This window comes from Sapajus apella, unplaced genomic scaffold (genome assembly GCF_009761245.1).
Source record: "Sapajus apella isolate SASKATOON/1434 unplaced genomic scaffold, GSC_monkey_1.0 scaffold148, whole genome shotgun sequence".
NCBI classification, from domain to species: Eukaryota; Metazoa; Chordata; class Mammalia; order Primates; family Cebidae; genus Sapajus; species Sapajus apella.
The window spans coordinates 1950029-1972169 of NW_022437088.1; the positions used below are offsets into that span (position 1 = coordinate 1950029).

General features: G+C 53.7%; 1 protein-coding gene and 1 pseudogene across 2 annotated transcripts; one reads left to right on the forward strand and one right to left on the reverse strand.

Annotated features, from left to right (window-relative positions):
* Positions 1-391: 391 nt before the first annotated feature.
* Positions 392-17839, reverse strand: NPR1 (natriuretic peptide receptor 1). Of its 2 annotated transcripts, XM_032264927.1 has the most exons (22): positions 16033-17838; positions 15176-15375; positions 14566-14679; positions 13865-14000; positions 12757-12848; positions 11511-11646; positions 11194-11278; positions 9954-10074; positions 8867-8941; positions 8549-8626; positions 7992-8096; positions 7344-7415; positions 7075-7231; positions 6014-6169; positions 5583-5751; positions 4724-4870; positions 4514-4637; positions 4290-4358; positions 3827-4001; positions 3526-3624; positions 1192-1283; positions 392-1034 (listed from the first exon to the last, which is right to left on the reverse strand). In XM_032264927.1, the coding sequence occupies exons 1-22, from the start codon at positions 16745-16747 to the stop codon at positions 972-974; spliced, it is 3180 nt and encodes a 1059-aa protein (XP_032120818.1). In that variant the 5' UTR covers positions 16748-17838; the 3' UTR covers positions 392-971. The 2 variants fall into 2 exon arrangements, with proteins under 2 accessions (XP_032120818.1, XP_032120819.1); XM_032264928.1 differs by lacking the exon at positions 8549-8626 and having other exon boundaries at positions 16033-17839.
* Positions 17840-20707: 2868 nt separating this feature from the next.
* On the forward strand, positions 20708-21855 carry LOC116541065 (annotated as a pseudogene).
* Positions 21856-22141: the final 286 nt, after the last annotated feature.

Genomic DNA, 22141 nt, shown 5'->3' on the forward strand with positions numbered 1-22141 from the left:
CTGTAATCCCAGCACTTTGGGAGGCTGAGGCAGGTGGATCACAAGTCAGGAGATAGAGACCATCCTGGCCAATATGGTGAAACCCTGTCTCTACTAAAATACAAAAAACTGGCCTGGTGTGGTGGTGCACGCCTGTAGTCTCAGCTACTCTGGAGGCAGAAGCAGGGGAATCGCTTGAACCCGGGAGGTGGAGGTTGCAGTGAGCCGAGATCTCGCCACTGCACTCCAGCCTGATGACAGAGCAAGACTCCATCTCAAAAAAAAAAAAAAATCGACAGTCTTTTTTTTCTTCTAGGCCCTTGTAGAAGAAGAAGCAAGAGTCTTATTTGAAGTAGAGAGTGGAGAACTGACTGTTTTCTGGCAACCCTCTCTCCCTCAAGAAGAGACACTGTCACTGGAATAAAGATTTTAATCGTCTCTGCTCACAGTAGAAGCAAGGCATACAGGCCCCCACCCCTTGTGCGCCACCGCTCTTCTCCCTGTTCACTGTGTCCACTGCTGGGTGGAGGGATTGGGGGGGGTGGGTATTATGGCCAGGCCCAAATGTGGGCTCCCCTGCCCTCACTTCATCTAGTCTCTTTTCACGTTCCCCTTCAGGTGACTTTCTCTTCCCAATAAGTCACAGGGTCACAAGGTTGAGGGAGGAGAGCACGGGGAGGTGAAGGGATAAGGATCCACAGCCCAGCCTGGCCTGCGTCCAGGTGGAGAGCAAGTGCATGTGCCTGTGTGTGCGCCCCTGTGCGTGGCTGTGGGCTAGGCCCAGCCTGTAAGCTCTGAGTTCCCCCTAGCATGCCAGTTCCCTCTCAGGTCCTCCTATCTGGTGTCTCCACTGGGGTCAGCACACCTGAGCTATTCAAACTTCTTCCATCCTTTGGTGATAGTGGGGCTGCTGTGGGTGAGGCTGAGGCCTGGCACCTCTGTCGCTTCTGGCACAGGGTAGGGAGGTGTGGAGGGACAGGAGAGGAGGCAGGTCAGCCTCGGGTGCTACTCCCTCGCTCCCCCAGGAGCCAGTAGGTTCGAACCTTGCCTTTGCCCTGGAGGGAAAAAGAAGAGGGTGGGCTGGGGAATGGCACATGACCTTTCTCCAGTCAGATGAGAGCCTTAGGGATGGGAGCATCATTGGCTGCATGAGAAGGGTAACTCCCTCTAGGACCCCAAAAGGTGAGGAGGGCAGAGGCTTCCCCCTTCTACCTTCATTTCTACATCCCCTCGAAGCTCCAGCTCAAAACCACCAAACTCCTCCAGGACAGCCTTGGTCTCAGAAGACAAGTGGATCTTCAGGGCTGGGTAGGAAGGACAGGGGAGAAGGGAAGGTGAGGAATGTGAGAGAGGAGATCAGGGAAGTAGAGGCAAAAGAGACCAGGGACCGTGAGGGTGGACAGGTGCCCTCTCTCCCTCTTTTGGGCCAGGAAGCCCTCTAGCTCAGAGAGGCCCCACCCCCTGCATATAGTGCATGACCATATTAGCCTCTCATTTAGAACTCTGGAGCTGTGTAATCCAATACAGTAGCCACTAATCACGTGTGCCTTTCAACTTAAATTAATTAAAACTAAATACAGTTAAAAATTCAGGCTGGGCACTATGGTTCATGCCTGTAATCCCAGCACTTTGGGAGACCGAGGTGGAAGGATCACTTGAGGTCAGGAGTTCGATACCAGCCTGGCCAATATGGCGAAACGCTGTCTCTGCTAAAAATACAAAAATTAGCTGGGTGTGGTGGCGCACGCCTGTAATCCCAGCTACTCGGGAGGCTGTGGCAGGACAATCACTTGAACCTAGAAGGTGGAGGTTGCAGTGAGCTGAGATTGTACTACTGCATTCCATCCAGCCTGGGCGACAGAGCGAGATTCTGTCTCAATTAAAAAAAAAAAAAATTCAGGGCCTCAGTTGCACTGGTCACATTTCCAGTGACCAGTGGCCATACGTGCCTAGAGGCTACCATGTTGGACAACACAGAATACAGAACATTTTCCTGACTGCGGAAGGCCCTGTTGGACAGCACTGCTCTGGAGCACCACTGGGCTGTACACAGCATAGTGGTTAGGAGCTGGCACTTTGGATCCTGCACTGCCTCAGTATGAACCTCAGCTTGGATACTTGCTTGGGTCAGTAATATAAATTCTCTCTGCTTCATTTTCCTAATCTGTAAAATGCTGGGATTACAGGCATCCACCACCACAACCGGCTAATTTTTTGTGTTTTTCTTAGAGACGCGGGGTTCACCATGTTGGTCAGGCTGGTCGCGAACTCCTGGCCTTAACTGATCTGCCTGCGTTGGCCTCCCAAAGTGCTGGGATTACAAGCCTCACCAGAGCCCAGCATATTGAACAATCTCTGGGAGTGTGTTCCTTGAGGACTGGACCTCAGCGAGGGGCTCTACTCTGACGGTCCCTAAAACAGTGCCCAGGGAATATCTGCCAAACTAGATCCTTCTGGACTCTCAGGACTGGCTCCCAAGCAGCCTTTCTTTCACCATAATGTTTAGATGGGGTCCACATGGATTTCTCACCTAACTCTGGGTCTGGGCCATGTTACTATCCCAGAGCCTGGCACTCAGTAGTCACTCAATAAATGTTTACTGCATTGAATTGTGTCAAATATAGCAGGAGGACAGATCAACAGGAGGCAAGAGCAAGGAGTGGGTGGGAGCAAGCATTTATTAGGTGCCAGGGTTTTTGCTAGGTTTCTTTTTTTTTTTTTTGAGACAGAGTTTCACTCATGTTACCCTGGCTGGAGTGCAATGGCGCAACCTCAGCTCACCGCAGCGTCCGCCCCCTGGGTTCAGGCAATTCTCCTGCCTCAGCCTCCTGAGTAGCTGGGATTACAAGCACGCGCCACCATGCCCAGCTAATTTTTTGTATTTTTAGTAGAGATGGGTTTTCACCATGTTGACCAGGATGGTCTCGATCTCTTGACCTTGTGATCCACCCGCCTCGGCCTCCCAAAGTGCTGGGATTACAGGCGTGAGCCACCGCGCCCGGCTGCTAGGTTTCTTACAATCCTGAGATAGATATCATTTTACAGATAATCAGCTGAGGCTCAGAAAAGCTACATGACAATTATGTGGTTGGCATTTTTTACGGGTTTCTCACATAACCCCTCTGAGGTAGATTTTTTCCCCTTATTTTACAGATGGGAAAAACCATGGCTCAGAGAGGTATAGCAAACTGACACACAGCCAGCTGTGGAGCTGAGATTCACAGCCAAGGCTGGCTCTGAAGCTGTCTTTACCACATCAAAGGTGGAGCAGAGGGTCTTACAACCTGGCAACTCCCCTGCTGGGAACTCTCCAACACTGGCCTGGAAATACTTTTACATCGTTTGGCAGGAAGGGTGGCAGGAACCTGAGTCTCTGATTACAGTCAAGATGATGAGCCCAGGTTGAACTGTTAATATTATGAGAAGGAGAACGTGGGCGGTGAAAGGGCTAGGAGTTCAAAAAGGGGCTGTGTAGGCACAAGCTGCTCCAGGGTGTCATTTCCCTCGGCCACGCTGCCCTCCCCATTCCCTCTAGGAGGACTGTACCTTCCCCATTAGACTCCATTCTTGAGGCTGTGTTGACCGTGTCCCCAAAGAGACAGTAACGAGGCATCTTCAGTCCCACCACTCCAGCACACACGGGTCCTGGGAGGAGCAAGGGAAGGAGCAGAGCCCATCAGTGAGGGAGGGAGGGAGGGGTGTTAAGGGAGGTAGGTGGGCAAGGCGGGGGTGAAGAGAGAGAAAGAGAGAGAGAGAGATATGAAAGGGTGAGTGCCGGGCCAGGGGACAAATTTCCCTTGGAAGCCTTGGCCTGCGGATGCCCCACCTGTACCTTCAGTGGCCTCACCTGTGTGGATGCCAATGCGCAAGCGCAGCTGCTCCTGGGGCCGGTGGCGGATTCGGAAGGAGCGCACAGCATCCAGCAGCGCCAGGGCCATGCGGGCCACCTCGCAGGCGTGGAGCTGCCCATTCCGCACAGGCAGCCCTGACACTACCATGTAGGCGTCGCCAATTGTCTCCACCTGTTGGGGTGGGGAGGGGGTGCAGGACTTGAGGGCTGCAACTGTGTGGCTGGCCACACCGTCACACTGGGTGCAGCGCCTGTCATTCTGTACCCTCATCTGTCTTTGCTCATCCTCCATCCCACATGGGTTCTCTGCCTGTTCCTGGGTCTCCCTGTGCCACTGTCTCTTCCCATGTTCCCTGGTCTCCTCTCTTAAGACTCCACATCATTCTGCCTACCCCTCATCTTTTTCTGACCCTGTCCACGTCTGTCTGTCTGTCCTTCCCATCCCCACTCCCACCCTCACCTTGTACACATCAAAGTTGTCTATGACAGCATCAAAGCAAGTGTACAGGTCATTGAGCAGGGTCACCACCTGGAAGGGAAGAGAAGCTAAAAGAGACAGGAAGTAAGGGACCCCCATCTGGGCTCAAGTGGGAAAAGCAGAACCAGAAGGAAGGTCTGGTGGAATCCAGACACTGAGCCAGGCCAGCCTGCCTGCCTGGCACCTGCGGCTGATCCCTGGCCTACCTGCATGGGCGTGCTCTCTGCTGACAGCGCTGTGAAACCCACAATGTCACTGAAGTAGATGGTAACGCTGTCAAAGGCTTCGGCCTGCACTGTCTCCCCACGCTTCAGCTGCTCAGCCACTGAGCTAAAGGGTCAGAGCACGTGCAGGATCAGAGGGGAGTGCCAGGACAGGGCCTTTGTGTTGGGGGCTTCCCAGACTCAGGCACTCACTGAGGCAGGATCTGGTAGAGCAGGGCCTCGGCCTTGCGCTTCTCCTCCAGGTACGCCTGGGTCCGCTCCTCCACCAGCTCCTCCAGGTTGTTCGCGTACTGCTCCATGCGGGACAGCAGGTTGTCCAGGATGTTGCTGCTGTTCTCCCTGGGGCGGCGGGTGGCAGTGGGGGTGGTGAGAGAGGAGCAGCGAGGCCTCCCTGGGAGCGCCCACCCCCAGGCACTCCCCCTGCCCAGGCTGCAGTGGGGACTCTGGAGAGACTCGGGGTTGAGGGCACAGCAGGATGTGGGGGAGCAGGGGAAAACAGAAGGAAGAAAGTTCAATTCCTCTCTGAGACCCCCAGGTCAAGTATGAAGCTTCAGACAGGTGGCCACTTTGTTCATCTTTGTTGAAACCAGTAGGTTGGAAGGAGGTGGAGGCGGTGGAGAAGGACAAGGGTCAATTGCAAAGTGATGGCCACAGAAGGGTGTGTCTGGAGGAACTGGGCCTGGTGGGCACGCTGGGCAAGAGAGATCGAGGACTGGGCAGGAGCTCCTGTGGAGGGCCAAGAGCCTACAGGGCAGGAGTCAGGGGGCCCAGCTACTCTGCACACTGCTGAGAATCCAGGGGCCAGCAAGGGGAGTGGGCAGGAAGGGTGTAGGGTGTCGACGGTGGAGGGAAGGGGTATAAATGGCAGGGGACTGTGGGAACAGATGTATTTGTGAAGAGGGCCATGAGGCTGCGGTGGGCTGCAGCAGACAGACTGTGTAGGGAGGAAGTGAGTGGTCTCCCTCTGCCACTGCGGGGATAAGCCAGAAGCGTTGGGTAAATGGTGGCTGTGGAGGAGGGGCCTGGGGGATTCGTGACAAACACCAGGGACCTGTTAAACTTGCGCAGCGTCAGGCGGATCTGCTGGAATGGCGGCCTCTCCTGCGGGTCCTCCGCCCAGCACCGCTGCATCAGCAGCCCCAGCTCCTCCAGGTGACTCTGCAGGGCCAGGGAAGGCCGGAAGGGGGGCTGCTCACCCCGAGTCACCCGCTCGATGATCTCTGTATTGGGAGGTAGAGGAGCTGAGGGGTGGGGCTGGCCAGGGGCTTGTTGAGAGACTGGGGCAACCAGCTGGGGTGGCAGGGGAAGTCCAAGACCAAGGCAGGGGGGCCGGGGACTGGTCACTGACAGCAATGGGTCAAAGGGTGGTGACTGAGCCCCATTCCAGAAGGAGGGTGTGGTGGTGCTGCCAGGGGACCCTCTACCTGGGACTGGGGTTTGTTGAGACTGTGGGCAGGTTTGAGGAAGGTGTGCTTCTCTCACCTTTGGGGCTGAGGTCCAAACCTTCCACATGGAAGACCCCACTCCTCAGGGCAATCTCCTGAAGGATGATCCCAAAGCTGTATACGTCACCAGCCTGGGAGCCGCGCACAGGGGGTGAAGCCATTCGCAGGAGCTCAGGGGCTGTCCACAACTTTTCTGTGGGTCAGAGGTCAGGAGTCACCAAGTGAGGGAGCCCAAAGCTAAGAGGTGTGGGGAAACGAGAATGGGCAAAACTGATCTGGATGCATCACAGAGGATCTGGACGCATCACAGCGGATTAGCGCTAGAGGAGGCCTTAGAGACCACTTTGTCTGGCCTTCCCTTTTCCTTTTTTTTTTTGAGATGGAGTCTTGCTCTGTTGCCCAGGCTGGAGTTCAGTGGCACGATCTCAGCTCACTGCAACCTCCATATGCCGGATTCAAGCAATTCTCCTGCCTCAGCCTCCCGAGTAGCTGGGACTACTGGTGTGTGCCACCATGCTCGGCTGATTTTTTGTAGTTTTTTTTTTTTGAGACGGAGTTTCACTCATGTTACCCAGGCTGGAGTGCAATGGCGCGATCTCAGCTCACCGCAACCTCTGCCTCCTGGATTCAGGCAATTCTTCTGCCTCAGCCTCCTGAGTAGCTGGGATTACAGGCACGCACCACCATGCCCAGCTAATTTTTTTGTATTTTTAGTAGAGACGGGGTTTCACCATGTTGACCAGGATGGTCTCGATCTCTTGACCTCGTGATCCACCCACCTTGGCCTCCCAAAGTGCTGGGATTACAGGTTTGAGCCACCGCGCCCGGCCACGATTTTTTGTAGTTTTAGTAGAGACGGGTTTCATCATGTTAGCCAGGATGGTATCAATCTCCTCATCTTGTGATCTGCCCACCTTGGCCTCCCAAAGTGCTGGGATTACAGGCATAAGCCACTGAGCCCGGCCCTCCTTTTTTCATGGATGAATGAATTGAGGCTGGAGTCAGGCATGGATGCCGAAGCCTGTCAGAGGCCTCGAATCAGTTTCCCTACTGGGTGGTGCTGGGGGCAGGTGTTAGGGGTTAAGAGTCAAGGCTCACTGGCATAAAGGGTGTGTCCTTGCTCTGGGTCCGGGTCCCTGAAGCTCTCCAGCCCATAGTCGGTGATCTTGAGCACAAAGCGCCCATCTACCACGCAGTTGGATGACTTGAGGTTCCCATGAGAGCAGATAGCCCCATTATGTAGAAACAGCATGCCCTGGGAAATGTGAGGGGCAGACGTCTTGGCCATGAGTGGGATCTACACCCATGGCCAGGAGAAGCATGCCTGGCCCCTCACCTACACATCCAGTGGGTGCTTAGGGGCATACCTTGACGATGTCATTGGTGAGCGAATACCGGAACATCCAGTCCAGGGTGATGCTGTCATTCTCCAGAATGTCCTGCTGGGGCAATAAGAGTCAGACCATGGCCGGGCGAAGTGGTTCACGCCTGTAATCCCAGCACTTCCGGAGACCAAGGCAGGTGGATCATGAGGTCAGGAGATCGAGACCATCCTGGCCAGCATGGTGAAATACCATTTCTACTAAAAATACAAAGATTAGCCTGGAGTGGTGGCATGCTCCTGTAGTCCCAGCTACTCAGGAGGCAGAGGCAGGAGAATCACTTGAACCCGGAAGGTGGAGGTTGCAGTGAGCTGAGATCTTGCCACTGCACTCCACCCTGGGCAACAGAGCAAGACTCTGTCTCAAAAAAAAAAAAAAAAAAAAAAAAAAAGTCAGACCAGTTCCCTGCAGAGCCCCCCTGGGAGTTGGAGGAGGGTGCAGGGATCCTACTGACGTGAACTGGTACAACAGGATAAAACTCTGGATGGACTCACAGCCCTCCCCCAGCTCCCATTTTACCGATGGGGCCAGAAAGGTCAGAAAGAGGGCAAGGCATGCCTGGGGTCTTATGGCCAGTCAGGGGCAAAGCCAGGGCTAGAACCCAGGTTTCTTGATGCCCCATGTCCCCCTCACCTGCAGGCTCCCACGGGGACAGTACTCTGTGAGGATGCAGATGTTGGGGGGGTCGGTGCAGGCTCCCACAAACCTGGTCAGGTGTTCATTCTGCACATCCCGCATCTGCAGGTGAGACCAGCATCAGGAGCTTGGCAGAGACCTCACTCCTCACCAAGCTGCTGGCTAGCCTCAGGGACCCTCACTCTTCTTAACTCCTTATTCATTTTCTGCAACCATCACTAGGATCTTCCCTGATAATTCCCACCCATGTCCTTTAGCCCACCCTCCCCAGAATCTGCTCCTACTCCCTCTGCCTCCTAAGCCCTCTCCCCCTCAGGGACATAACATATGACCTCTCAAGATTCCTCCAGGGTATCTCCAGTGGTCCCTTCTCCTAGCTTAGGATCTAAGGATTCCCCGACTCCCACCCACAAGATGAAGGTCTTTCTCAGGGCTCCAGTCCCTGCCCTTTCTTGGGGTACCCTCAGGTCCCTCCATAACTAGTTCTGTTGGCCAATCTCCCTTGTGTCCCCAGGGGCCCCTTCTCCATGCTGCTGCCTCACTCCCCGCATTACATGCTTCAGCTCAAACAGGACTTTTCGTGTCAGCTCAATGCGTTTACGGTTCACACGTTTCACAGCCACGAGGTTGCCCTGAGCATGGAATGGAGACTGTCACTGTGAAGAGCATGGCCCAGTGTCCTGGAATTCCATCTGCTCCCGACAGCCCATCCCTGCCCTCAGGACCCTCACTTGGTCCCAGTAGCCCACCCCTGGGGTCCCCATCTGCTGCTCCCCACCAGCTTACTCCTTCCCTCAGGACCCCCACCAGTCCTCCATTAGAGGACACTCCTGCCCCAGTCCCAAGGCCTGGTGATCTTTCCCAAGGCCCACCTTATAATATGCTGTCTTGGCAAAGACTTGGAACTGCCCCTCTGTGGTTAGCAGGGAGCCGTAATTGGAGCCTCTCTGAAAGGAGGGAGAGTGGGAGGAACCGTCACCCGGTGGAGCCAGTCTGCATCCTGATTGCTTGTGCTCTGCTCTTTATTGCCATGCCTTACTCTGCCTTGTCTTTGTGTCATCCTTCCTTCTCGTTGTTGTTGTTTTAGTTGGAGTCTTGCTCTGTCGCCCAGGCTGGAGTGCAGCAGCGCTATCTTAGCTCACTGCAGCCTCAGACTCCTAGGCTCAGATGATCTTCCCACAGCCTCCAGAGTAGCTGGGGCTACAGGCATGTGCCATCATGCCTGGCTAATTTTTGTATTCTTTGTAGAGATGATGTCTTATTCTGTTGCCCAGGCTGGTCTTGAACTCCTAGGCACAAGCAATCCTCCTGCCTCAGCCTCCCAAAGTGCTGGGATTGCAGATGTGAGCCACTGCGCCTGACCCACCCTGCTTTATGTTCCACATCATAAATCTCCTCCTCATTTACTTGCTTTTTTTTTTTTTTTGAGACGGAGTTTCGCTCTTGTTACCCAGGCTGGAGTGCAATGGCGCGATCTCGGCTCACCGCAACCTCCGCCTCCTGGGTTCAGGCAATTCTCCTGCTTCAGCCTCCTGAGTAGCTGGGATTACAAGCACGTGCCACCATGCCCAGCTAACTTTTTGTGTTTTTAGTAGAGATGGGGTTTCACCATGTTGACCAGGATGGTCTCGATCTCTTGACCTCGTGATCCACCTGCCTCGGCCTCCCAAAGTGCTGGGATTACAGGCGTGAGCCACCGCGCCTGGCCGACTTGCTTTTTTTTAATGTGTTTTCACATGTACTATCTCCTCTGACCTTTAAAAGAGCCCTGTGAGGGAGGTGCTGCAGCTGTGATCATCATCTGAGACAGTCTCATAGAGGGAATATGAGTCGCTCAAGGTCACACAGCAAGTGAAAGCAGAGCTGGGACTAGAATCCTGCTCCCTTCCCTACCCCTCAGGCACTGCCTCTGCACCCAGCTCTCATTTATTGCCCCCACACAAACACCAGTGTTCTTACCCCACTCAGGGTCAGCCGGCTACCCGCACTCCGCAGGTGCCTCTCAAGGCTACTGGGCTCAACATCCTCCCAGCGCACCCGCCACAGCTCCGAGGCCAGCTCCTTCTCCAGCTGCATCTTCCTGGGGCATGAAGGCTGCATCTGAGCCTGTGGCTGAGCCCCTGACCCAGGGCAGGGTGCTCAGCAGCCCCTTCTTAGAGGCGTGGGACCACATCATGGACTCAGAGATGGAGGGGAAATTCTATCCTCTGGACTGAGAATCAGGATGCCTGGGGGAAATTCTGTCTCACTGGGGACCTTGGGGGAATCACCTCAATGTCCTCATTTGGTAATGAGGCCTCAATATCTATTTCATTCATTTTTTTTTTTTTTGGGACAGAGTTTCGCTCTTGTTACCCAGGCTGGAGTGCAATGGCGCGATCTCGGCTCACCGCAACCTCCGCCTCCTGGGTTCAGGCGATTCTCCTGCCTCAGCTTCCTGAGTAGCTGGGATTACAGGCATGCGCCACCATGCCCGGCTAATGTTTTGTATTTTTAGTAGAGACGGGGTTTCACCGTGTTGACCAGGATGGTCTCGATCTCTTGACCTCGTGATCCACCCACCTCAGCCTCCCAAAGTGCTGGGATTACAGGCTTGAGCCACTGCGCCCGGCCTATCTATTTCATTCTTAACTATTATAAGAAATAGTGTACGTGGAAGTGCTTGGCACGTATTATATGTTCAACCAGCAGTGATTTTATCCCCTCCCTCCTTGCTTTTGTGTATCATTAACTCCTCCTGCACTGCATTTTAGCCTCCACTGGACAGCAGAAACAGGGCTTATTCAACTCCCTTCTCCACTCTAGATTGGGCACCTGGCACACACCAGGGCTCACCACCCTGCTCAGCTAACATGGGCATGATCCTGAAGGTTCAGAACATTGCTTCCCATCTGGCTGGCAAGAGTAGCAAGGGAAACCAGTCCATGCCCCTATGATGTCACCCGTCAACTTGTCTGCTTCTTAGATATCTCTGACTCTCCTTGGCCATTCCTAGCCCTATCTCTTCCCTTCGCCCTGCCATTTCCTTCTCTTTCTCTCTCCTCTGGCTTTTTAAGTCTCCTTTATCCCTCATCTCCCTTGGTTTTCCCCTGCTGTCCCTCATCCCTGCCCTCTTCCCTCTGAGTCCCCACCACCTCCTCTGCTATTGGTTCTCTGGGTTCCCCAGCCACACTCCCTCCCTCCCCACATCACAGCTCACCTGTATATGAAGAAGGAGACAATCAGAATGCCGAGCAAGGAGAGGCTGCCCACCAAAGCCAGCACCTCCAGGGTGGAAAGGTGATCTGCAGGAGAGAGTCCGCATTGGAGCAAGAGAGATTTGGGTTAGACAGCAGGAGGAAGAACTTTCTAGTAGCCCATCGGTGAACAGGGATGATGGATGAAGGGAAGAAAAAGGCAGGAGTCATTCTCCAGAAAGCCCTCAGCGAGGGAGAGGAGTACCTACTCAACTGTGCTTAGGGGAAGGAGGCAGCATCTATCTCTGGAATGGAGACCTGGAAGGCGAGGGCCAGTCACCTTGGTTGCATGCTGGGTCTTCGTTGTCAAAGCCACATTTGGGGATGTCAGGAGGAGGGTACCCCAGGGGCCAGTTCAGTTTGCGCCCCGACACAGCCACCAGCTCTTGGGAAGTCCCATTGTAGTTCAGTACAACCTATGGGAGAGCAGGAGTGGTGGCTAGGCCAGGGCCTGAGGGGAAGGCTGCTGTGTGGCACAGCAATCTCACCTCCCACCTACCCCAGCTCTGCTTCCGGAGCCTATGTATGTCTGGGTTGTCACCTGTTTACCAAGCCCCTGCTGCCACTGGAATACTGGACCTCACACCACACAATTATTCAAGTGGAAACACCTGAAAACTATCAAGAATTTTACAAAGAAAACTCCATATAGAACCCAATGTCTACACTCAGGGAGTTTATAATCTTGGTTGAGGCACCAACCAAGCATTGATTTTTCTCTATTTTCTTTTTCTTTTTTTTTTTTTTGTTAGAGATGGGCCTTGCTATACTGCCCAGGCTGGAGTGCAGTGGCTATTCACAGGCGCGATCCCACTACTGATCAGCACGGGAGTTTTGACCCGCTCCGTTTCCGACCTGGGCCGGTTCACCCCTCCTTAGGCAACGTGGTGGTCCCCCGCTCCCGGGAGGTCACCATATTGATGCCGAACTTAGTGTGGACACCCGACTGGCATAGCGCACTACAGCCCAGAACTCCTGGGCTCAAATGATTCTCTCACCTCAGCCTCCCAAGTAGCTGGGACTACAGGCACGCACCACCGTGCCTGGCATCTACCTATTTTCTTGGTAGAAAACAGGAGAAGGTAGTGTTCACCTCAGCCTACATTCCCAGGCCCAGTCCATGTACCCCTCTTCCAGGAAACCTTCTCTGGATGACCTGTCCCTTGCTGCCATTGGCCTCAGTGCCTTCCTGTCCTCACTCACTTGTAGGGGGTGTAATGTGCATCCTTTGTGACCCTGTCTCTGCTGGAAGGCAGTCTTGCCTGCCTCCCTTCGGAGCTCTCTGAGGGCAGGGTTGTGCTCTCTCCTCAGGCATGGGGCTCCCCAAGTGTGATGCCTGTGGGTCCCTATCGTTCTGGCGGCTACCCCAGACTGGAGCTGGGTCTGTTTTATTCAGGGCTCTTGTAAGTGTCCAGGCACGGTAGAGCGGCTACAGGTTAAACAGGTGCCCGGCAGGGCTGTGGGGGGAAGTAGGAGGGTGAGATGCCATTTGAAGTTGGCATTGTCTTCTGGGTGCACAAACTTACCCTGAAGGCACCAGTCTCGGGATCCATATCCCAGAGGGAGAAGTCTGTCTCCCGATCACCACTGCTATCAATTTTCAGATGTCCTGTCACACCTGAGGACACACGGAAAGATGACTGTGTTGGAGAGAATGAAACTTCAGGGGTACCCCACTTCATCTCTTCATCCTCTCATCTTTTTTCCTTGCCTTCCAAACATACACGCATACAGAATGACAGCAAATGGTAAAAGGGCCAGGCACTGTGTCTCATGCCTGTAATCCCAGCACTTTGGGAGGCTGAGACAAGCGAATCACCTGAGGTCAGAAGTTTGAGACCAGCCTGCCAACATGGTGAAACCCTGTCTCTACTAAAAAAACTTGCCAGTGTCCTCCTCCATCATCAGGATTGACATGGAACAATGGGAAGGGAGGGAAGGTGAGGACTGGGAAGAGGGAAGGATGGAGGCTGGCAGAGGGTCGTGGAGTGGGGGCTAGAGGTTCACGCTGGAGGGTCCCAGAACCTCTGTCTCTTTACAGGTAATGATTTTGGCAGCCTGAGGAAGGAGTCAGTGGAGAGCGGAGAGTTGGGAGCTGACTCTATGCCCGAAGTACTGTGGGGCCCCAACAGTCGGGAGCCCACCTCCCAGAGCTGGGTCTCTGCCTAGCTCAAGGTCAGACTGGACCCTATGCCCTGCATGAAGTGATGCCCACCCCAAAATATACAAAAAATTAGCCAGGTGTGGTGGTAGGCACCTGTAATCCCAACTACTTAGGAGGCTGAGGCAGGAGAATCGCTTGAATCTGGGAGTTGGAGGTTGCAGTGAGCTGAGATCTAGCCACTGCATTCCAGCCTTGGGAACAGAACGAGACTCCATCTCAAAAATAAAATAAAACAAAACAAAACAATAAAATAAAATAAAATAAAATAAAAGGATTCAGTGCCCAGCAGGGTTGATTGAGGTTGGACACTCAGTAGGACTTCTGGAGGGATGGGCCTGAGAAAAAGCTGTGGAGGAAAAGGCTGGTGTGCACTGGTGACTCTGTGCCACAGAGACTTCTCATGACTTGACAGTGGGCACCTGGGATTCATCTCCCAAGGCAGCCCATTCCAGCCACCTCAACGCCCTGACCTTGAAAGCTTCGGTTCCACATACGCTGAGTGATGTTCCCCCCATCAGTGACAGTTCCCCCATGTGCCAGAGTCTCCGTCACTGCCTGGATATAGAGCAGCAGCCCATCATGGAAGGACGCGGGGATGGTGTTCACCTGTGGGGGCAAGCAGAGGTCGGCTGGGGTGGGGTGAATGAAGGGCATGGAGTTGGGGGCTGTGGGGAAGGGAACGAGAGGCACTGGGAGTTTGGAAGAGGATAGGAGAATGTAACATCCCTACATCACTGGGAGATTTTACTATTTATTTATTTATGTTGTTGGTACCAACAGACTATTTAGATTTTACTATTTAAATGATGCCTTTGGATTAGCATCGCTTCCTGGATCACACTGGGCACACAGGGCAGCATGTATTGTCTCTGTATTACAGATAATAACCTGAGTTTCAGAGGCTGAACTTGCCAGTGTCCTCCTCCATCATCAGGAGGAGGCACTGATGATGCCTTGAAGACAGAGTTGGCACTGTCTTCTGGGTGCACAAACTTACCCTGAAGGTACCAGTCTCGGGATTCATATCCCAGAGGAAGAAGTCAGGAGAGACGTGAAACAATGGGAAGGGAGGGAAGGGGAGAACTGGGAAGAGGGAAGGATGGAGGCTGGCAGAGGGTCGTGGAGTGGGGGCTGGAGGTCCACGCTGGAGGGTCCCGGTACCTCTTCTTACCAGGCCATCCTCCATGGTGAAGTTGAACTGCTCGCGGGCCAGGTGTTTTAGCTGCTTCAGGAATTCCAAGTACTCGGGATTATCTGGCTCTTTATATGTAATGATTTTGACAGCCTGAGGAAAGGGTCAGTGGAGAGCAGAGAGTTGGGAGCTGACTCTATCCCCGCGGTACCGTGGGGCCCCAACAGTCAGGAGCCCACCTCCCAGAGCTGGGTCTCTGCTTAGCTCAAGGTCAAACTGAACCCTATTCCCCGCATGAAGTGATGCCCATTCCAAAGCAGGGAATCCAAAGGGATGGCTTCTCCACGTCCTGTCCAGGCTGTGGGACTTTAACCTCCATCTGCCTAAAGCCCATTTTCTTCTTTTCAGCCTGCTGGTGCTCAAGCGCCCCTGGCTAGTCCCCTGCCCTTCACTGCCTAATTCCCAGAGAGCATCACCAATCTTTCCGTTCTGTGAGTTACCATGAGTGCATGAAGAAACAAACAGACAAAACCTTTTTTTCTGGAATTCTTTCAGACACCGAGGGACACAGTGCCCAGAAATGACGTGCCACAAGCTGAGATGGCCTGAGCTTCAAATCTAGGTACTCACCTCCAACCTAGGTACTCACCTGAAAGGCCTGGCGGGCACTGATATCCTGCCCATCCCCTCTCTCCCAGGGCCTGCGGGGAGCAGGGCCCTGTCCACCTTGCAGGCTTTGCCCAAAGATATCCAGGTGGAAGAAAACGTAGTCCTCTCCACTCAAGCCAGCTTCCAGGGCCAGGAGCATCAGGGTTCTGAAGGCGTCAGGGGAGCTGCAGATGTAGATAACTGGAGAAAGAGGAGTATTCAGAGAGAGAAGCCTGGGTACTGGGGGAGAGACAGGGCTAAGAAAGCCGAGGCACCGAGGGGAGGAAGTTTAGAGATGGGGGGCAGGAGAGACCCGGTGAGAGTTAAGTGGTAACTCCCGGCTCAGCCTAGGCCCCGGCAGGGCAGGAGAAAGACGAAGGGTGGAAGGCGAGGTGGGGGGCGGAAGAGAGGAAGGGACAGATATGGAGAGGGGAATAGTGGAGCTGAAGGTAGAGAAGGGTGGGGCCAGGAGGGCGAAAGGAGCGAGGGCGGCAGGGGGCTGAGGGAGAAGAGAGGAGATTGAGGAGCAACGGGAAGAGAGGATGAAAGTGGGGAGAAGGCTACAGGGAAGCGAGAAAATGCTGGAGATAAAAAGGGACCAGAACCGAGCTTTGCCAGGGTGGGAGGGAGTGAGTGGGGGTCGGGGAGGTGAGAGGATAGAGGCGCGGTGGAGGGCGGTGGAAGAAGAGTGGGAAATAGAAACTCCGCAGCAGAAAGGGCCTGGGAGCTGAGAGGGAATGAAGACCGGGGAGGAGAAAGAAGAGTGGCCCAGACAAGAGAGGAAGTCCCGATGTCTCCGGCGGGGCAGAGGGGAAGCCCTGCGGCGGAGCGGCGGGACCCGGTGCGCCGGCGTCTCACCTCGGCCTTTGCGCGGCACGGTCCGCAGCAGCCTGGTGTAGTGGCTGAGGTCGTTCTCGGCGAACTCCAGGTGGTCCACCGTGATATTGAGGCGGTCGCGGATACGCATAAACAGCCCCTCCACGAGGAAGAAGCAGTGCTCGTCGTCACCCGGTCGGTAGGCGTAGAGCATGAGCGCCTGGCGCTCCCAGCCCAGCCGTCGGTGCAGCGCCGCCACGAAGTCGCCCAGCTTTGCGTAGCTGGGCCCAGCGCGGGTGGTCAGCGCGTACTCGTCCTTGACACCGAAGCCCAGTGCCGGGGCGCCAGCGGTCAGCAGCGGCACCCGCCAGTGCGCGGTGAAGCGCCCCACCGGGGCGGCGGCGTACACGCAGCCGGGGCCCAGGAACACCGCGGGGTTGTGCTCCCACTTGAGGTCCACCGCGGCCAGGGGCGCGGCGGTGTCAGAGCAGACGCCCAGCGCGTTCTCGCTGCTGCCCAGCACCGTGCGGACCGTCCAGCCTGGCAGCAAGTCGGGGCGCGCCTTCACCCGGGCCAGGGCCAGCTCCACGGCGGGTCCCACGCGCGCCCACGACCACGGGTACGAGGTGTTGGCCAGAGGCAGTACCACGGCTACCGTCAGGTTGCCCGCGCGGCTGCCCCGGAGTAGCAGCAGTAGCGGCGGCAGGAGCAGGAGCAGGCGCAGGCGGGAGCCGGCGGGGCGCCGGGGCCCGGGCATGGCCTCAGCGGGCACCGCAGCGGGCGAGCGCTCCCACCATGGCCTCCTCGGTTCCCTCCGGCTCAGCGGCTGGTCCCAGGCATCAGGCGCGTCCCTATGGGAAGGAACAGGAGCGGGACAGTGGCGCTCACCCCGGGGTAGGAGGCCCCCTGTAGCTACGACGGTCTGGGACAAGAGCGCGAGGGGAGAGATGGAGGGGGGCGCGCAGGGCGCCGCGGAGCAGGTGGGTGCCAGGAGAACGTAGGGCCAGAGGACCCGAGTGTGAACAACTGGGCTTGTGCGTGCGTGTTAGAGAGATAGAGAGAGAGAGAGAGGAAAGAGAGAGAGAGAGAAAAGGTGCGAGCAAGCGCTCCGTGGAAAAGGATGGGAGAAGTCGCGCGAGGGAGGAAAGAGGAGCGTGTTTGTAGCGTGCGTGCGCGCCTGCCTCGGGGAGTGTGCCAGAAGGGGCGTCCGGCCGGCCCAAGTCTCCGGCTGTCCGGAGGGAACCGTGGAGGACCCGAGCCAAGCTCCGAACCCTCCCTCCCAGCCGCTTCCCCTCCCAGACTCAGTGACAGAAGAGCCAATCCTGGATCTTTAACTCCTTCCTTCCCGCTGTCCAGCCCGTGCGCTTCCCGGTGGATCCTCTTCCCAGGTCTCGGCTGCCCATGCCTTCCTCCTCGGAGGACAGGACCCTCTGAAGGCGCGCCCTCGCCGGGATGGAAAGGAGAGCTGAACGGAGCGTGCGTGTGTGTGGAAGCAGCCGGGACCCGTTTGCGCCCCACCTTTCGCTCGCCTCCTACCTGGTTTTCTCCGAGGAAGAGGGAAAGATGTGCTGGTTTGGGATCCCGGCAGGAAACTGTGAGTGCGTGGACGTGTGTATTCGGGAGTGGGTGGAAGGTGCCGGGTTCCTGGAAAGGGCCGTGAAAGTTGAAGGCGAGCCCAAAGTGCTTGTTACCCAGTCTTTCTATGATCCCCCTCTCTTTCCCTGCCTGCCATCTTCCAGATTGTGCAGATTAGCCGTGAAAAAATGAGCTGGTGTCAAGGCAGAATTAAATCTTTAGGGCCCAAATTTTAGGAAGCTGAGGAGAGCGGGTGGGTGACTGGGAGAGAAAAGTTTCACAGTTCAGGGCCGCCCCCAGAAAGTGACTGTTTTGTGTTGAGGGTTGTTAAAATGAAGGCTGTGGGAGATGATGTTGGAAATAATAATTGGAGGCCTAAATTGGGGAGTGGATTTTGGGGCACTTGACAGCTGGGCCCCGGTCCAGACTGCTGTGGAATCAGTGTGCCCTCTAATGGTCATCAGAAGTCACTGACGGCACTGCAGCGCCAACCTCTCCAACGCTACGCCTAAGGAGGACATAAGATCAGCAAACTTCTGGTCAGCGAACATTTCCAGATAACCTTCTGTACTGTCAGGCACAAGCACCCACTAGGTGCCGAGGGCATAAAGATGAGCATATATACAGTTCGTGCCTTTGAAGAGCTCTGTTTGGAACAAATAACCGTAATGCAACGTGCATTAAGCACTACATGGGAGACATGGATAAATTGCTAAACGACTCAGATGAGGGCTATTCATTCTGCTTGGATTGGGGCCAGAAAATCTCCAAAGAGGCCGGGCGCGGTGGCTCAAGCCTGTAATCCCAGCACTTTGGGAGGCCGAGGCGGGTGGATCACGAGGTCAAGAGATCGAGACCATCCTGGTCAACATGGTGAAACCCCGTCTCTACTAAAAATACAAAAAATTAGCTGGGCATGGTGGCACGTGCCTGTAATCCCAGCTACTCAGGAGGCTGAGGCAGGAGAATTGCCTGAACCCAGGAGGCGGAGGTTGCGGTGAGCCGAGATCGCGCCATTGCACTCCAGCCTGGGTAACAAGAGCGAAACTCCGTCTCAAAACAAAACAAAAAAAAAAAAAAAAACAAAACAAAAAAAAAAAAAAAAAAAACCCCCAAAGAGAAATAATTCAACGAGGATAGAAAGATGAGAAAGTTACTCTGTGTAGACAGAGCAGAATGTTGAAGTATATTTCCTATGTATGGAATTTTAGGAGACTTGAATATTCTTTTCTTTTTTTTGAGATGGAGTTTTGCTCTTGTTGCCCAGGCGGGAGTTCAGCGGCCCAATCTCAGCTCACTGCAACCTCGGTCTCCTGGGGGTCAAGCAATTCTTCTGCCTTAGCCTCCTGGGAATACAGGCACGTGCCTGGCTAATTTTGTATTTTTAGTAGAAACGGGTTTTCACCATGTTGGTCAGGCTGATCTCCAACTCCTGACGTCAGGTGAGCCACCCACTTCAGCCTCCCAAAGGGTTGGGATTACAGGTGTGAGCCACTGCACCTGGCTGAGACTGGAATATTCTTCTTTTTTTCTTTTTTTAAATTATTTTTAATTTTTTTATTTTTCCAGTGTCTTGCATTGGAAGAATATTCTTACTATCCAGAGCAAATTGCGGTCAGTAGGCCAACTTGAGATGATAGGCATGCTTTGTTTGGTTTGCATTCTCTCTACATATATTTAATGGCCCACACTTAAAAATCATAAGTTGGCACATGAATATTTCGATTTATGACTTTTTTTTTTTTTTTGTAAAGATGGAGGTCTCCCTATGTTGCCCAAGCTGGTCTCACACTCCTAGGCCCAAACGATCCTCCTGCATCTACCTCCCAAAGTCCTGAGATAAGAAGTGTGAGCCATCAGGCTCAACCTGGATTTCTGACTTTTCTTTTTTTTTTTTTTTTTTTTGGGACGGAGTTTCGCTCTTGTTACCCAGGCTGGAGTGCAATGGTGCGATCTCGGCTCACCGCAACCTCCGCCTCCTGGGTTCAGGCAATTCTCCTGCCTCAGCCTCCTGAGTAGCTGGGATTACAGGCGCGGGCCACCATGCCCAGCTAATTTTTTGTATTTTTAGTAGAGACGGGGGTTTCACCATGTTGACCAGAATGGTCTCGATCTCTTGACCTTGTGATCCACCCGCCTCGGCCTCCCAAAGTGCTGGGATTACAGGCTTGAGCCACCGCGCCCGGCCCTGACTTTTCTTAAAATATTGGACTAGCTGGCAATATAGGTCCTGCATCCCTTTAGGAGCAATCAGCCAGAACAAGTATCTGTTATCTCCTTGAAATGAATCTAGTTCATCATGGTTCCTAGGCACCCTGCTTCACTTAGGTGCATTGCCTGCCTGGCTTAGTAGGAGTTTGTGTTTTCAGCCCTGATCCAGGATGTAAGGTGTGTGCATGCAGGATGACTGAGGAATAGAGTCAGGGAAGAGGGCAGTGGAGGGAAGATTATGACAGCTTTTGTGTGACAGGCATAATGTCCTTGTCCTGTAATAGAGATGGCAGGTTCCAGAGATTATAGAGGTAGACAGCACATGGAGTTAGGGAGATGCTTTGTAAATAGAATCAGTTGAACTTTGGGAAGTGAAGACATTATACAAATAACAGGTTTAGGTGACGTGGACTCCATTAGTTGAGAAGTGAATGAGGAGGTTTTGGAAGGATGATGCTTATAGTTTATTGGCTGTGAGGTGCCTGTAGACACTCAAGTGGAAATGTCTGATAGGCCTCAGACTAGTGGAACTGGAGCTCAGAAGAAATGACTAGACTAGAAATACAGTTTAGTAATTGAGCTGCTCTCAATAATGGTGATCTAGACCTCAAGCTACAGATAACTAAAAGTTGGGTGAAATGCTTTTTTAAAAATCAAAGAACTAGTTAGGCATGGTGGCTCATACCTGTAGTCCCAGCACTTTGGAGGCAGAGGTGGGCTGATCACTTGAGGCCAGGAGTTTAAGACCAGCCTGGCCAACATGGTAAAACCCTGTCTCTACTAAAAATACAAAAATTAACCAGGCATGGTGGTGTATGCCTGTAATCCCAGCTACTTGAGAGGCTGGGGCATGAGAATCGCTTGAACCTGGAGGGCAGAGGTTGCAGTGAGCTGAGACTGCGCCACTGCACTCCAGCCTGGGGAACAGAGTGAGACCCTGTCTCAAAACACAATAAATAAAAAAAATAAAAATAAAGAGAGACAGCACCGGGGCAACTGAGAGCTGGACGGGCACTGGGCAGCTCTGTGGCTCGCTGAGGAAAGATAACTAAACATGGGCAAAGGAGATCCTAAGAAGCTGAGGGGCAAAATGTCATCATAGGCGTTTTTTGTGCAAATTTGTCTGGAGGAGCATAAGGAGAAGCACCCAGATGCTTCAGTCAACTTCTCAGAGTCTTCTAAGAAGTGCTCAAAGGCCAGGCACGGTGGCTCACGCCTGTAATCCCAGCACTTTGGGAGGCCGAGGCGGGTGGATCACGAGGTCAAGAGATCGAGACCATCCTGGTCAACATGGTGAAACCCCGTCTCTAGTAAAACTACAAAAAATTAGCTGAGCATGGTGGTGCGTGCCTGTAATCCCAGCTACTCAGGAGGCTGAGGCAGGAGAATTGCCTGAACCCAGGAGACGGAGGTTGCGGTGAGCCAAGATCGCGCCATTGCACTCCAGCCTGGGTAACAAGAGTGAAACTCCGTCTCAAAAAAAAAAAAAAAAAAGAAGTGCTCAGAGAGGTGGAAGACCATATCTGCTAAAGAGAAAGGAAAATTTGAAGATATGGCAAAGGTGGACAAGGCCCATTATGAGAGAGAAACCAAAACCTGTATCTCTCTTCAAGGAGAGACAAAAAAGAAGTTCAAGGATCCCAATGCACCCAAGAGGCCTCCTTCGGCCTTTTTTCCTTCTGCTCTGAGTATCACCCCAAAATCAAAGGAGAACATCCTGGCCTGTCCATTGGTGATTTCGAAGAAACTGGGAGAGATGTGGAATGACACTGCTGAGGATGACAAGCAGCCTCATGAAAAGAACGTTGCGAAGCTGAAGGAAAAATACGGAAAGAATATTGCTGCATGTGGAGCTAAAGGAGAGCCTGATGCAGCAAAAAAGGGAGTTGTCAAGGCTGAAAAAAGCAAGAAAAAGAAGGAAGAGGAGGAAGATGAGGAAGATGAAGAGGATGAGAAGGAAGAGGAAGATGAAGATGATGATGATGATGAATAAGTTGGTTCTAGTGCTGTTTTTTTCCTTGTCTATAAAGCATTTAACCCCCCTGTACACAACTCACTCCTTTTAAAGAAAAAAATTGAGGCCGGGCGCAGTGGCTCAAGCCTGTAATCCCAGCACTTTGGGAGGCCGAGGCGGGTGGATCACGAGGTCAAGAGATCGAGACCATCCTGGTCAACATGGTGAAACCCCGTCTCTACTAAAAATACAAAAACATTAGCTGGGCATGGTGGTGCGTGCCTGTATTCCCAGCTACTCAGGAGGCTGAGGCAGGAGAATTGCCTGAACCCAGGAGGCAGAGGTTGTGGTGAGCCGAGATCGTGCCATTGCACTCCAGCCTGGGTAACAAGAGTGAAACTCCGTCTCAAA

Bases quoted from the DNA above. Each gene is read 5' to 3' on its own strand.
- NPR1 (XM_032264927.1), bottom strand. From the start codon at position 16,747: ATGCCCGGGCCCCGGCGCCCCGCCGGCTCCCGCCTGCGCCTGCTCCTG. The intron at 6,170-7,074 runs GTGAGCCTTGAC...TCTGACCCACAG, and splicing joins AGGACACACCCTTTATGCCA to AAAAGTTGTGGACAGCCCCT. The intron at 4,871-5,582 runs GTCCCTGGTGTT...CCGCCGCCCCAG, and splicing joins ACGCTGCGCAAGTTTAACAG to GGAGAACAGCAGCAACATCC.